General features: G+C 48.6%; 1 protein-coding gene and 1 long non-coding RNA gene across 4 annotated transcripts in view; one reads left to right on the top strand and one right to left on the bottom strand.

The window, feature by feature from the left end:
• Positions 1-14622, top strand: part of PPM1H (protein phosphatase, Mg2+/Mn2+ dependent 1H) — a 252529-nt gene that overhangs the window by 188891 nt on the left and 49016 nt on the right. For both annotated transcript variants that reach the window (XM_072973841.1, XM_072973840.1), the window contains exons 7-8: positions 4766-4829; positions 8680-8787. In XM_072973841.1, coding sequence (XP_072829942.1) covers positions 4766-4829; positions 8680-8787 — 172 coding nt within the window. The remainder of the gene's footprint in view (positions 1-4765; positions 4830-8679; positions 8788-14622) is intronic.
• The window catches only part of LOC140700347 (uncharacterized), a 69962-nt gene continuing 67985 nt past the window's right edge, over positions 12646-14622 (bottom strand). The window contains exons 2-4 of one of the 2 annotated variants that reach the window (XR_012078761.1): positions 14230-14330; positions 13122-13739; positions 12646-13026 (exon numbers count right to left, since the gene is read on the bottom strand). This is a non-coding gene — a long non-coding RNA (uncharacterized lncRNA). Of the gene's footprint in view, positions 13740-14229; positions 14331-14622 lie in introns of both variants that reach the window. The other variant, XR_012078760.1, reaches the window with a different exon arrangement.

Below are 14622 nucleotides of genomic sequence, written 5' to 3' on the forward strand. Positions count from 1 at the left end.
TGTTGGTACTTGTCTGATTAGCCTGGCCTGGAGGAAGGTCTCTAATGGCTTGGTTCTGCTTAGCATTTTTTTTTTTTCAATGACCCAGATAAGAGTTGCTTATCAAGTTTAACGTGACATAGCGTAGAAGGACAGGTGATTTTTTTGGATGAAAAGATACGAATTCAGACATCCCTTGGTGGGTTGGAAAAATGGACTGAAACTTGCAGGATGAAATTAATAAAGGCAGTGGAGTTTTCCATTCAGAGTAAAATCTTCATTGTCTAAGTGTCAGCTGGAGGAAGACGATGAGTCAGGAAATCTCAGGATTTTTTTCTTGTGGGCTGACTGGGCTTTTGTTTGGTTGGAGTTTTTGTTTGTTTTCACGCATTGTTTCAATCTAGGACCCTAAACCACACAGACACGTGTATTGCGCATAACGCCAACACGAGCTGCAGTCATTTTAAAGAGAGCAGGGTCCAAGCCAAAGAAGTAATCATTTCATTCTTTTGTGGACCACATTTTAAGTGTTTTCAGTTCTGAGTGCCATTCGTTGAGGATGCTGACAAATGAGGAGGCTCCCAGAGGGCCCCTCCCACAGCATTTGGTGCTCAGTTAATAAATATTGGCTGAATGGATGGTGACTTGAGTGATTAGGGATGATGCCTCAGGTCCTGTGAAGAACAGTTGACGAAACTGGGAAAGAGGAAACTTGGAGAAAAGAAAAAGGAAACAAATGTCTGCAGAGCTCTCAAAAGAAGAGAGACTAGATTTATTTCATATTTTTCCGGAAGACAGCCCCAGGGTACCATAAAGTCGGTCCTGTAAGCTCCCAGGACGACGACTGTCTCCAGCAGCCCATCCGATGACAGCGGTCAGGACCAGCAGGAGGGGTGTTGCAGGAGGGAGTTGGGGCACAGCTGACTTGGTGGCCTTGAGGTCTCGTCCAGGGCGCAGCATCTCCTAGGAGGCCCAGAGCAGTGGGGCCTTGTTTTTTCAGCTTTGCAGAATCAACACTGCAAGGGGAACTATGACACGTGCTTTAAAAAATGTTTAATGGGAACTGCTGTGGATGCTGCCTGGAATTAGAGAAAGCCCTTTAATTTATTTTAGCCCTTTTAAGCCTTGCGTTTCTTCTTTCACATCTCATCCTTTCGTCAGTTGGCCTCCTAAATATTCATAAAGGAATCGACTCCAAATAAGAGTTAGTCTAAAACTCTTTCCTGAGCTTTTCAGCTTTACTTTCTTGTAACGAGTAATTATTTGAATGCGGTGTCTGGTCAGTTATGTCGCTGTAAAACTCGTGAGTAATCTGTTTGGGGAGGTTTTTAAAAAATTAATCAGGATTTTAGACATAGGATCTGTTGTGGAGGAATAGACATTTTCTATTAATCTTGGGTCCCAGGGCCCTCTGTGTCTAGAGCTCTCTAGCTGCAGCCTCTCTGCCTAGCCTCTCACCTCCCCCAGCTGGGGAGAATGGACACTCAGGATGCGTTGGAAGCGGACATTAGAAGCCCGCAGCCTAGACATACATTATAATGTCATATGAGGAGCAGAAGCTGTGGAGGCCCCTTAAAGCATGAGGCCTGCTGTCTGTGGACAGGGCTCTGTGGGCCTCCGGGCCCCGGCAGGGAGGACCCGGGACGGGCTGGCAGGGCGGGAGCATGGACTGCTGCTTCCCCGACTTTCCTCTGTGCTCGCCTGTGGACTGTGTTGCAGGACAGCTGCTCACGGTCACCTTCTGCCCTGCCCCTTCCTCTTCTGCCAAGTCCCCCGTCATCAGAGGCCTGCTTTTCACCCACTGAGAGGTGGACAGGAAGGGTCTCATTTCAGACTCTTTAATTAGAATGACAAACCCCTAGACCTAAGTCCTGACGTCACATTTCTTTGGTGTGTTTTCTGGGACATTTGGGGTTTAGCTTTAGGGCCACTCACATGGGATACGATCTTGGGAGAGTAACTTAACCTCTCTGAGCCTCAGTCTCCTGCTGTGTAGGACAGGACGTTGCAGGGTCCCTAAGAGATTTTAGACACAGTACACGAACAGCCAGCCCAGCGTCTGGCCTGTAGAAGGGGATCAGTAAGTCGCAGCTTGCTGGCACTGTTACTAGCTGTCATTAATTTGCACAGTCTAATCACCTTGCCAGTTTTAACTCTTGAGTGTTTTATTCTTTATTCAAGACTGAAACTGTGGAGGGATGTCCACCTACCTTCACGTGCTGAACTGTGCTCAGGGCTCCAAAAGCCCGAGGAGGGGGGTGTGCGGTTCCTTCTCTGTTTATAGTTATTCATGCTGGTCACTTGTTGCGGTGGGTGGAGAGGGCTCATGTGGAACCAAATAAACCTTCCTTTTCCAGAGTTGTCTTTTCAATTTTTATTTTTGCGTTGTTCTCAAAAATGCAGAACCAGAGGCTAAAATAGAATATTGGAATTTGCAGTGGTCTTGCTGCTGGGCGTGACAACTCCAAGGTGGGCGTCTGCCATTCAGAGCTGTGGGGACAGACTTCACTCTCCTGCAGTTCTCCACCCTGAGAGAGCTGGGTCCCCCGGGCTGGTGGTGGAACAGAGGACGGCTTGTTAAGAGTGCTCTTAGCCTGTCTCCGCTGAGCCCTAAGTAATTTCCAGCCAGTGATTCTAGAGCTGCAGCCATCTGCCTCCTGCGTGATTCCAGACTCCTGTGCCTGGATCTCCTGGCCCCAGCCCCTCCCCGGGGACAGTCCCCTCCGTGTCCTCTCCCGGTCTGAACCGTGTCCTCTCCCGGTCTGAACCTGTCTTCTAACTCTCCTCTGTTCCTTCCGAGCCCTGTTTATGCGCATTTCACAGCCTTTCTCAGGCCATTACCCCCCTCTCCTTTCAGGCCTGTAGTCTGTTATCTTTAGGGTCAAACCGATGAGGGGCTTATTGCTCAACCGATTGTGAATGTCAGTAATGACCTTGGTCTACGACAGTGGTTCTCAAGCATGGCTGCCCATTAGGATCACCAGGGAAGCTTTTTAAAAATTTCCTGGTGCCTGGGTCCCAACCCCAGAGGTTCAGATTCGATTGCTCTGGGGGGTGACCTGAGCATCAGGATTTTGAAAGCCATCCCTGGTGATCCCCTGTGCAGCCAAGACTGAGACCTGCTGGTCTACAAACTCATTCAGTCACCAAGCTGAGTGAGTTCTAATAATAGCTCCGTTTGTCCCGCGAGTGACTCGTGCACCACAGTGTTTGAAATAGTTCATGTGAGTACAGAAACATCGAAGTAGCTATTTCCACTCTGTGTTAATTTGGTAGATTAAGGGAGGGAAATAGTACGGTTCCTTTTTTGAAAATTCCATTCATAGCATTTGAATGGAATGGGCTTGCTTGACAGTAGCAGCAGCAACTAGCTTTTATCAAGCCTTTGGCATGTGCCAGGCACGGTGCTAATTACTTCCTAAGCCCTTTTTAATCCTCACAGCAAGGCCACGAGCGACCCCCACTGTTTGCCCTCTCTGATTAACGAGGATCCTCCGGAGGTCCAGAGAGGCTTATCCACTCCCCCTGGGCTGCACAGAAAGCAGTGCTCAACTGGGCACTGCCGGTGCCAACACCTCACTGTTCCTCTGTGCACCAGGAAAGAACCACTTAACCAAATAACTTCCCGGGAAATAAGGACGTGCCTGCTTTAGCTTTGGAGTCGAACCCTTTTTCGATTGGGTTGCATTCTTCTGTATATGAATCACCTCCATGAATTTGATGTCAGATTCACTCCCAGGCTGCCTAGATAGATCCAGAACCAGGAGGCTAGGTCACAGATGAGGTTTTTCCCATGCATTCAGGAGACATTATTTTAGTGTATATGCTGCCAAAGTGAGCACAGGAGGCATTGTTTTAGAAAGCATCTTGCTTCTAGCCTCTCATCTAGCAGAGCCTTCCCCATCTTTTACTTGTCTTCCTACTACGTCTCTGAGGAAGTGAATGGGCAATGCTTTCCCCATTTTGCAGAAAGATGTGCCAAGTATTACTTACCTACTGAGTATGATAGCTACCACTACGTGAGTACTTACTGTGCTAAGCTCTTTGCATCCTGTGTGGTTATCTTCACTTCACAGATGAGGAAACAGAGACCCAAAAAGGCAGAGCTGCTCGCCCAGGGTGATACTGCTAGTAACTGGGTCCCATGTTGTTTGCTTGGTTTATTTATTTATATTTTTAAACTGCCTTGTGAGTAAACTTGCACGACGTGGCCTCCACCTGCTCTCTCGCCGTAGCCTGGCCAGCCTCCGCTGTGTATGCACTGGCATCTGGACAACCATGTCTGGAATAAACCACTGAAGCATAAACTGGATTTTCTTTCTGTGTGTCGAATAGCCATTTAACAGTTGTCATGAAACAAAGGATTTTCTGCCAACCTTGAATATCATACTGAGGTCAAGTGGGCCCTACATATTCCTTCTCCAGCCATCCCAGCGTGGGGCTGCTTTGGCGTAAACAAGCCGGGAGGTGAGACCTGGCTGCTGGCTTTCGACACGGGCACTGCAGAAACGCTCAGGACAGAAAGCTCTCTCCCCTTCTCACTAAATGTGAATATGCCAGCTCATTTCCTCTCTCTTCAAGCATATCAAGACTTGGTATTTTCTGGCTTGTTAAAATATGTACATGCACACGCACAATTCTGTAGGGAGAATAAGTCTTTGTACAGGAAGAGACTGGCAGTGTGCTGGGCGGATCGCGTCTCGGGGAAAGCGGAGTGCCTGGCGGGGCAGCAGGTCACGGACTGAGTGCAAGCCTTTTTTTTTTAATGTTGTTTATCCCCCTACAGGGCATACAAAACCATTGAGGATGATGACTTGAAGTTTCCCCTTATATATGGAGAAGGAAAGAAGGTAGGCGCTGCCCTCCCGGGGCTGGGAGAACGGGGCTCCGTCTCTACGGAGCCCACGGCAATCTGTGTGTTCCCCTCAGCAGCTTGCGATTTTCCAGCCCTGACAGCTTGAAAGAATGTCCCCTCCATCATCCTTCAGGCCTCCTGTCCTGAGGGTCCCAGGAGAGGCAGGGTTAGGGGGCGGGGGTGGTGAGCACAAGGGACTAAAGTCAATTTTGTGAAAGTAACGTCCCCCTTCCCCATCCGTCTGAATAAGTTTTTACAGTGTTTAAACACGGCCACTTTCACATACATCATCTCATTGTGTATCTGACAACAAGCCACGAGGCAGGCGGAGCTGGCTGTCTTGTATCCCTGTGGTGGATGAGGCAGCTGGGATCCCGAGGTTAAACCCGCTCAGGCGGAGTCACACGGCGGGGAGGGCTGGGACCTGATGTGGAGCCACGCCCCCCCACTAGGGTCCCCACACCCCCCGCCGTGGAAGCTCGGACTTGGCAAGGCAGCTTCTCCACCCGCCAACAGGCAGGGATCCTGAGCTTCACCCTGATGAGACTCTCGGGGCCCACGGACCAGGTTCCAGACTGGGATTGCAAAGACCATCCATCACCAGCTCCCCGGGCCCCAGTCAGAAGCGAACATTGTTGAGCCCAAGGAAGGCTGGCGATCTTAAAGTGGTCTCTGAGCAGGGTGGGAGGGGGTTGCAGTCCCACAGCCGAGACAAGGAAGCTTAGAAGCCATTTCCCAGGGAGAACAGATACCTTCTGAATCATTGCATTCTTCCTCCAAACACAAACACGTTTCATCTAGGTGCTGAGAGTTCCAGTTAGAAGTGAAAAATGTGGCCATGTTAAGAATCTAAAACTGAAATTCTTTCAGTATTTGATAGCTTTTATCAGAAAGAAGTGACTCATAAGAAAACTGAAGGATGCCTTCATGGGCAGATCTTGAGTGTGTAGGGGGGGCATGTACGTGTGCATGTGTGTGCGCGCGCGTGTATGTGTGTGTGTGTGTGTGAGAGAGAGAGAGAGAGCACACAGCATTAGGTTCTGGGCTCAGTGCAACCCAATAGTGATTTCACCACAAAGAGACACTTCACAGAGGGAACTAAAACATGAATGTTTGACCAATATAGGCGTCACTTTTCAAACTAACTTGCCCCTGTGCTGGAGATGGACACCTTTGAGCTCTCCATCCTTGGCTGAGTCACGACAGGGAAAGGCTCTGTTCCTGGTGGGATTACGTGTGTTCCTCAGCCCAGGGCGCACCTTCAGCCCAGCGATCTAGGTCCGCAGCTGCCGTTCTTTGTGGTGCCGAGATTCTCAGTATTGCCCTGCTGCTACTGAGTGCGTTCCAGTCAGCTCAGGACCACATCCTGTTGCCCTTGTACCCCTCGTACCTGTCTAGCCTGGTGCTTGATGCATGGCAGGCCGTCAGTAAATGCATAAATATTTAATAAGCTATTCAGTTATGTTCATTACACTCTCCTCGGTTCAGCGGAAAAGTGGATAAATGTGTTCTTCGAGGATTCTCAGCAGTGAGATTTAAAGGAGCGTGAGTGTTCCCAGTTCAGCAAAAAGTTCAGTTCCCCAGGACATCATGTTCCTCCAGCATTTCAGTTAACTGGGGCTTGACATTTCTGGCGAATTCTGTCGCTGTACCTGTTGACCTATTTAAAAGCCAGTGCGACTCCAGATGTGCCCTATGCCAAAATGGCACACCACCTCTGTCCCAGGACTCCGTGATCTCTTGAGATTACTTTACAACTGCCACACATCAGCCCTGTCCAGATCCTTTGCAGGGCTTTCCTCCTCCTTCTCTGCACACACCTCCCCAGAAGTTTCAGAACACTTCCACAGCTGTTAGTTTTCATTTGAGTTCTGCCAGTGCTTTGAAGGACTTGTGCGGGCAGCACCTCTGGGCTTTGTCAACAAGTGCAGTAACTAGCAGAAACGGCAGATTTCTTGGGACTACAATGCCCCCCGTGCTTTTTCCAGCCGGAGAAGGCGCCCCAGCAGGGAGGGGAGCAGGAAGGATGCAAGGGAACGTTCACGTTCCGAGTTGAGCGCTTCTCAGCTAGCAGGCAGCCGGGCCAGCCTCCCAGCAGGGCAGAGGGTTTCTGCCGCTGGCCTGACCAGCGGTCCCCAGGTTTCACATCTTGTGTCTACATTTCACCGCTTTTTATTCTCGCCTTTCAAAAATGTGTTCTGGTTTCCTTTCCACTTGAATGTAAACCTTCCCACCTTCCGATGTGAAACGAGCTGCAAAATCCACAGGCTTTTGGGGAAAGTAGGATGAAGATAGTGATAATGCGTTAGATTGTACTGTTTCTTAGCACTTATGAGTTACCCTTGGTACCCCCGCATTAGAGTGAGGATTCAAGTTCATGTCTTTGAACCACGATCCTACACCAGCTTTGGTGTTTATGATCCAAGTGTTCAGTCAGTGGGCTTCATTCTACCCAGAATGACTTTCCATCTATCCTGCATTTACCTGTCCGGATGCTGCCCATCCTTCTGCACAAAAATTTAGTGCCACTTCCTTCAGGAAATCCTCTTAGCAGAATTTTTACCTCCTCTGACCTCACGTAACCCATTGTTTACGTGTCTTTCAGCACTTGGCCATATTCTGTGTATGGTTAATTAGACATATACCTCTTAATCTCCCTTACCAAGTTCCTTTATAGTAGGGACACGGCCTTAGATATTTGTCCCCCACAGCGTGGTGTCTGCACATAGTAGGTACTCAGTTAACGTTTGGGTGAAGCAGTTCTGTGGCATCCCAGGTGGTAAGTCGGCTGATGGTGTGGGCGTTAGTTATAGCAGTGTTGCTTCCTTCGAGCATCTGGGAAGTGTTTAGAGAAAGCTGCAGGTGATGTGGCCTCAGCCGTGAGGTCCCTGTGTACATGCAACAGAATGTTTTGTTCCTTTCCACCCAGAGGGCGTTCGTGCGGATGTTAACAGGACAGGTTACAGAGTCACTGACCGTTAATTTTCTTCAGCCATAAACTGTAGCACAGGAGCTGTGGGAGGGCAGGGGCTGCCTCTGACATTCTTACATCTTTTATCACAGAACTAGGGACATAGCTGGTGTTCAGTAAATATTTGAAGAATGAGTGTATTAAAAAAGAATGAGTGTATAGAAGATGGGGGACTAGATGGTTGGGATGGATGGATGGGTGGGTGGGCTGGATAATGGGTGGTTAGATGGATGGATGGGATGGATGATGGGTGGTCAGATGGATGGATGGGTGGGCTGGTTGATGGGTGGTCGGATGGATGGATGGTGGGCTGGATGATGGGTGGTCGGATGGATGGATGGGTGGGTAGGATGGATGGTGGGTGGTCAGATGGATAGGTGGGTGGGTGGGCTGGATGATGGGTGGTTAGATGGATGGATGGGGTGGATGATGGGTGGTCGGATGGATGGATGTGTGGGATGGTTGATGGGTGGTTGGATGGATGGAGGATGGATCCTGTTGGATTTGGTGTGAACTGATTTCAGTAGCTGCAGACATCACGGGTGTATTGTATTTAGTTTATTGGACACCATTGTCTCCAGTCTCTACAAAAGACATCTGAAAAGAGATGGCAGCAACCCATTAAACTCAAGATAATTGCTAGAGAAGCCAGTTGTCAAGTACATAAGTGACCTTGGTGGGCCCTTCCTTGGGAACAGCTACCCACAGAAGTTAGCAGCCTGGGGCCCAGAGAGGGGCAGGAGGGAGCGGAAGATGATCGCTTCTGTCTGCCCTGGCAGCTGTATGGTGGCGGTGTACAGATTTATATATGTGTGCTGTACATGTTTCTCTGTATGTGTGAGTGTTTCTGATGACCCTCTGCTTATACTCCTAGGCCCGAGTAATGGCAACTATTGGAGTGACCAGGGGACTTGGGGACCATGATCTGAAGGTGCATGACTCCAACATCTACATAAAACCATTCCTGTCTTCAGCTCCAGAGGTACCACATGAGGTTTTGGTTTCTACTGTGTACAGTAAAATGTTTTCTACATTATTCCTCCCATGACTCACATCCCATTTCCAGACGGTAGCCAGCTGGGGTCACATGTATTTCTGCGGTATGTCCCATGGCTGCTGCTTTTCCCCACTCCATTCTCTCATTGAGTGTCCTGCTTCCCACCCTCCTCGCCTCCTGCCCAGATGGCTGCATAGCCCCCTAGTGGCATCTCTTGCCTCCTCAATCCAGCCCACATACTACCATCGGGCCAATTTTCCTAAACAACTACTCTGACACCTGTTTGCTCAGAAAGCTTCAGTCACACTCCAGAGCTCAGAGAATAAAGCCCAGACTCCTTCATGGAGCATTCAGAACTTATAATTTGGTCTAACTTAAAAAAAAAATCTGATCTTTGTCCCTGTGCACCAGCCAGAATGAACTTGTTACTCCTTGTATATGACCTTCAGTTTCCTGTATCTGCTCAGACTATTCTTTTTGCCTAGAATACCCTCCCTTCCCATCTCCAAACATCCAAATTCTTTTTCTTTTTCTAGGGCTTAATTCAAATGCTTCTCCTGCTTCCCCTTCCCCAACCACAGTCATGTCTCCCCTGCTCCAGATGCACACAGAGCAGCTGCCTCTGCACTGTTTCCACTTTCTGCCCGACGGCATAGCAGCTCACATGTGGGCTTTCTCCCCTCTTGGATTTTAATTGCCTGGAAAGCTTTTATCATTCAGTTGATGTTTGGAGGAGTTTGTTGAAAAACAAGGTGTCATGTATTTGGTTAAAATTTTTTCTTCTTATAATACAGAAAACAAGTTCTGTTTTAGGTTATATTATTTAAAAAAGATTTTGCTTCTGAATTATAGAAAACTCTAAATAGTAGTCGTTTAAGGGTATAGTTTTCTCACAGAACAAGGAGGCTGGAATTTGGTGGCTGTTTATGGTGGTGTGGCCCCTCCAACATGCCAGGGCTGGCACCTCTGCTTTTTGTCCTTCGTGGTTGTAAGATGGAGGCAGCAGCTCCAAGCATAACAGTTTCTTGCCAGGCAGGAAGGAAGGACAGCCTGTCTGTCCCCGCACATGCTCACTTGCATCTCGTTGGCCAGAACCGTGTCATGCAACCTCCCCGAGCTGCAAAGCAGGCTTGAGGAGAGAGAAATGTTTCCAGTTTCTACAGCAGAGGAGAGCCAGGGAGGGGTGAGTTGGGAACCAGCAGTGTTTGTATACTGTGTAATTAATGGTTAAAGCAGTGCCTTGCACCGGAAATGCCCAGGATGTTTAGACAGAGCCCCAAGGGTAGGTGCTGTGTTCTTAGTGAAGGTTCTTTCTGTTGGAGGAGACAGAAACCCACTCAGGCTGACTCCAAAAAAGGAGGTGTTTATTTTAATAATATCAGAAGAGATGCTTATGGTGTCCACAAGAAGAACCCTTGGACAGCCAGGCTTTATGGGAAGGAAGGTGGTTCTGGAATCAAGGCAGCCTTAAGAACCCCAGCAGTGGGTGTCCACCTGCATGAAGTCATTCTGCCACTGAGGTGACCCGCCACCTTCCATATGTCTCTGCTACCAGACACCCCGGTTTCTCACTCTCCCAATTGCACATTACCAGAGAGGACTCTCCTTGGACCAACTCCCCCTTTCTGCTAGGTCACCAGTGACTTCCCAGCCTGTAGACTGCCCCTTCAGATTGCACGTCCGCTCCAGAACCACCCAGCAGACACCCAGGCGCACCCCCTTGGCAGGGCTTGGAACAGGGCTGGTTCCTTCAGGGTCCTTTATTCCTGTGGCCGGCGTCCAACAGGCATCCTGCAGCCACAAGAGGTTAAGAAGCTGCTGAGAGGGAGCGCCTAGTCGAGAAGACAGCACACTTCCTGGTATCACCCAGGATTCCGAGTGAGGCCGGCTTGGTGGGGATAGTAATCACTGTTTGCAAGAGCCTGCGGAAGTCTCTCTCACAGCAGTTGTGCGTGCTGACAACCATGATGACATAAAGTGTGCGAGGTTCCCTAGAAGCTGGTAGATCCCTGTTCCCTCTATTCTGGCCAACGAAAGGATCCCTGAATAATGGCTGAAACCCCTCCTGGCCAGAGAAAACCAACTAGACTCATGCATGTCTGTATTCCCCACCTTGGGAAAGAGGCATTTATCAGGCATATTAAATAGTACTGTCACCTTTCTACTTTCCAAAACGGACAGATGAAGTGTGACTTCCGTGGGGGGTGGGGGGAGATGTCTCAGGAAATCAATTAGGCATTTTGCTCCTTAAAGTAGAGTGAAAACCTTCTCACCCTGTACCCTCCTCACCTCCAACACACACACTCTCTCTCTCTCTATGTATAAAGTGAGGAGTTTGGCCTTTCAGGAGAATGATATCTATGCAGACAGGTTATAGATCTTCCAATCACTGAGCTTCTGTGGATCCCAAGAAGAGACTGTGTAGGTTTAAAACTTGGGCCTGTATGGCAGACTCCCCAAGGACTGATCAAAAATCCCATTTGGCTGATCAGAAATTTCATTGCACCTGTCCAGAGTGATGCTAATTTGCAGGGAAATGGGTTGGTCGTTTCCGTGTTGGTGAGGGATGATGGGGTTGGATTGAGAAGGAAACTGGCAACCTCTAGAAAAATTTAAGTGCTCTTAGGAAAGTTGTAGAGTTGAATGAAGTATGGAGTTTTTATAATAACAATAACAAATAACATTTATTAACTACTTAGGCCAGGCCAGACAACATACTTTATATATATATATATATATATATATATGCACAGCATCTCATTTAACTCTCACAACAGCTCTGTGAAATATGTATGATTATTATACCCATTTCATAGATTGGGAAACTGAGGCCCGAGGAAATGAAATAACTCCCCCATGATTGTACAGTTATTAACTAGCAAGATGATTCTTGTACTCAAACTTGTCCAGTTTGGTCTGGCTCCTTAGGGTACAGAAGCTGAGTTCAAGGAAATTTCTTTGGACAGTGTCTGAGGGACCCACTGAGCACAGGTTCAAGGGGCCCTGAAGAGAGTACCTTTGTCTTGGGACCTTAGTGACCAGAGTTTCTCAGAGAAATGTGGCCAGGCTCAGACTGAAGTTGTAGGAAATGATGGTGTAGTAGAAAAAGTAATTGGGAAAGACAGTAATGGCCTTTAGCGTTTGCCAACCTAAGCCAGACAGAATTGTGCAAAAAGATGTTGCGCACTTATAATTTAGCTTAATGGGCGTGTAGTGTAGATCTCAAGATTCCTTTGCATGAGATTAAAATTGTTGTACATTTTAAATGCTTCCAGCTGGAGAGGACTTAGTTGGAGCCAGGAGAGGGGGGAGGAAGGTTAGAGGGAAGAGGGGGAGCAGCTTGGATCAGCTACAGTGGAGGAGGGCAGAAGAAACAGGATGGATACAGGGGACCCCTCTTCGCCAGTCTTGGGGCAGAAACTCCCTTCTCCTGGGTGGTCGTGGTCAAATCAGACCCTAGAGAAACAGCTAGGGGGCTTCTGTTGAGAACCCACAATGCAAGGTAAACTTACGTAAACCATCTAATGCAGAATAACTGACCCCCTTCCTGACTTCGTTCCCCTACCCCCACCAAGCCTGCCCCGGCTTTCTAACCGTGACTTCCTGAGAACATCCCCTGCTGTGCTTCGTCTTTGCCAAGCATGCGTCTTTATTTCACATTTGGGTTCTAAATTTCAAACCCAGATCCGTCTGGTAGTTTGAATGGTCGGGGTGGAGGGGGCCTGGAATGTGATTTAGTTCTAAGAAAAAAGGCTCAAAAATCTTCTTGGAAATCAGCATTGTTCCCATTCATCATTATAGCTCCTAATTCGATTGGATGAGTTAAATAAAAATAAATCAGAACCATGTGGATCAAATTTACGTAAAAAATGCACAGGGGTTTAAAAATTAGACAAGGGTTTCTAGCCAAACACATTTTTGGTTTCGCTGAACACAAGGCGTTGGAAAAGTCTCGAGTTTGCCAAAGCCGGAGAGCAACCGCCAGGTTTGCTGAGCCCCCCTTGTGTCTTCTGAGGTTGAAAGCAGGGATTTCTGGCCAGGAACTGAAATCCACCAGAGGCCCCCACCAACTGGGCGCAGGCCAGTTCCTCGAGTCTAGGAAGCATCTTGACCCTCCCCTGGTCCACAGCCTCTCTGCTCCGCGTACAGCAGCCTCCCCCGGCCCCCAGGTCTCCATCCTCTTGCTCAGTGAAGTTCATCACCGCTCAGCTTTTTTATATCATCCTAAAGAGTTCAAGTGGAGAAGGAAAGAGTTTGTGAATTCAGAGCCACCCCGCACCTTCTCTTCCAGCAGCTCTCCCGCCCCGTCCAGCACACACCCTGTGTCCTCTGACTCAGGCAGCGTGGCCCAGGCCTGCAGCCTAAACCTCCAGATGTTCTGCACTCTGCGCCCCTTTCTGGCCTCCACTCCAAGACTGGGCTGTTGACTGCAGGCCCCTTTGGGCTCTTGGGAGAACAAGGTCTTTTTCTGCATGGGGCTGGTTTGCAAACCCCACTGCGTCTTCTCAGCTGGGCTGATGCCCCCTTGGGGACTCTGTGCTCCCCTCCCATCACCAGCACCACTTTGAAAATGTCTAGGGGAAAATAATCACATGTTAAGAGTGTATAGACACTGTTTTCTTAGATTCTGGTACCATCTGACTTTACGCGCAGGAAAGACTTCCTTACCTAGCCCGTCCGTCTGCACCTCTAACTCTCCAGTCTCGCTTAAAAATCACTTGTCACACACCTGTGTGTGTCAGTCACGTGGGTGGTTCCCACTGAGAAGTGTCTTGAGATTTGCTAACCAGCTATTTAAATAAAGCCAGAATTTGAAATTTACTTTGACACCCACCAAAAAAAGTTAGCTTGGCAACTCATGAAGTTTGTGGTCACACAAGGGGAAGCCAACCTGCATATGTGTCAGACATTTCTTCTCATTGGAGATTATTCCTCTCCTGAAAAATAATCATTTCCCTTGAATGTTTCGGCTAAATATGCATATATCTGTTTGATGACATTAATGCATGTAAGAGGAGTTTGTTAAAAAAAAAAAAAAGCCAAGTCCCTAGAATCCACTTCCTGACAATCTGAATCACCAGGTCTAGGGTAGGTCCTCGGAATTTTCATGTTTTTAGATAATTCTGAGGTTGTTGATCCAAGGACCACTCTTTGAATGACGCTGTGGTAAGCTGTTCTTCCCTGTGCTTCAGGAACTTTAGTCTTATAATCCTAAAGTGGGTTTGTGGTACATCCATGCTCCAGTCCTGGACTGCATGGTTCGTGGTCACAATGCCTGGGGCTCTGTTCCAGGCTGGTAGGTTAGGGGTGCTACACCCCTCATTCTCCTCTTGACCACAGGTCTGCCAGGGCCGGGGCTGCTCACCACCAGGACAACTGCAAGCAGTGGGGTCGACCTCACCACACGGCCGGTGTCCCGTCGCTTACCAGGGGTGACTGGGTCTCCTCTTGGAAGGCAGGATACAAAGTAACTGGCTCTCTTGCTTACTTGAGATCCCTGAAAAGCTGCCATTATGAGTCCCTGAGTCCTGTGGAGGAAGGAACACACTGAGGTTATGTTCAGTCCCAATGGCCAGAAGTAGCAGCTGTAAGGATAAAGAATAGTAGTCATTTCATTATTTCTACACCAGGAGGCCAGATAACTCACGGATCCTCTCACCCAGAACATTTCTGATAGTCAGTGGGGTCACCATTAATAATTATGCTGGGAAAGCAGCACCAACCAAAACCGTCTCAGCCAAACAGGGATGTACGGCCGCTCTGTGTGTGCTTCCCCCGCCTCCTAAACCAAATGAATTTGACACGACCCGGTCCATCTAC

Source organism: Vicugna pacos, chromosome 12, assembly GCF_048564905.1.
Source record: "Vicugna pacos chromosome 12, VicPac4, whole genome shotgun sequence".
Taxonomy (NCBI): Eukaryota; Metazoa; Chordata; class Mammalia; order Artiodactyla; family Camelidae; genus Vicugna; species Vicugna pacos.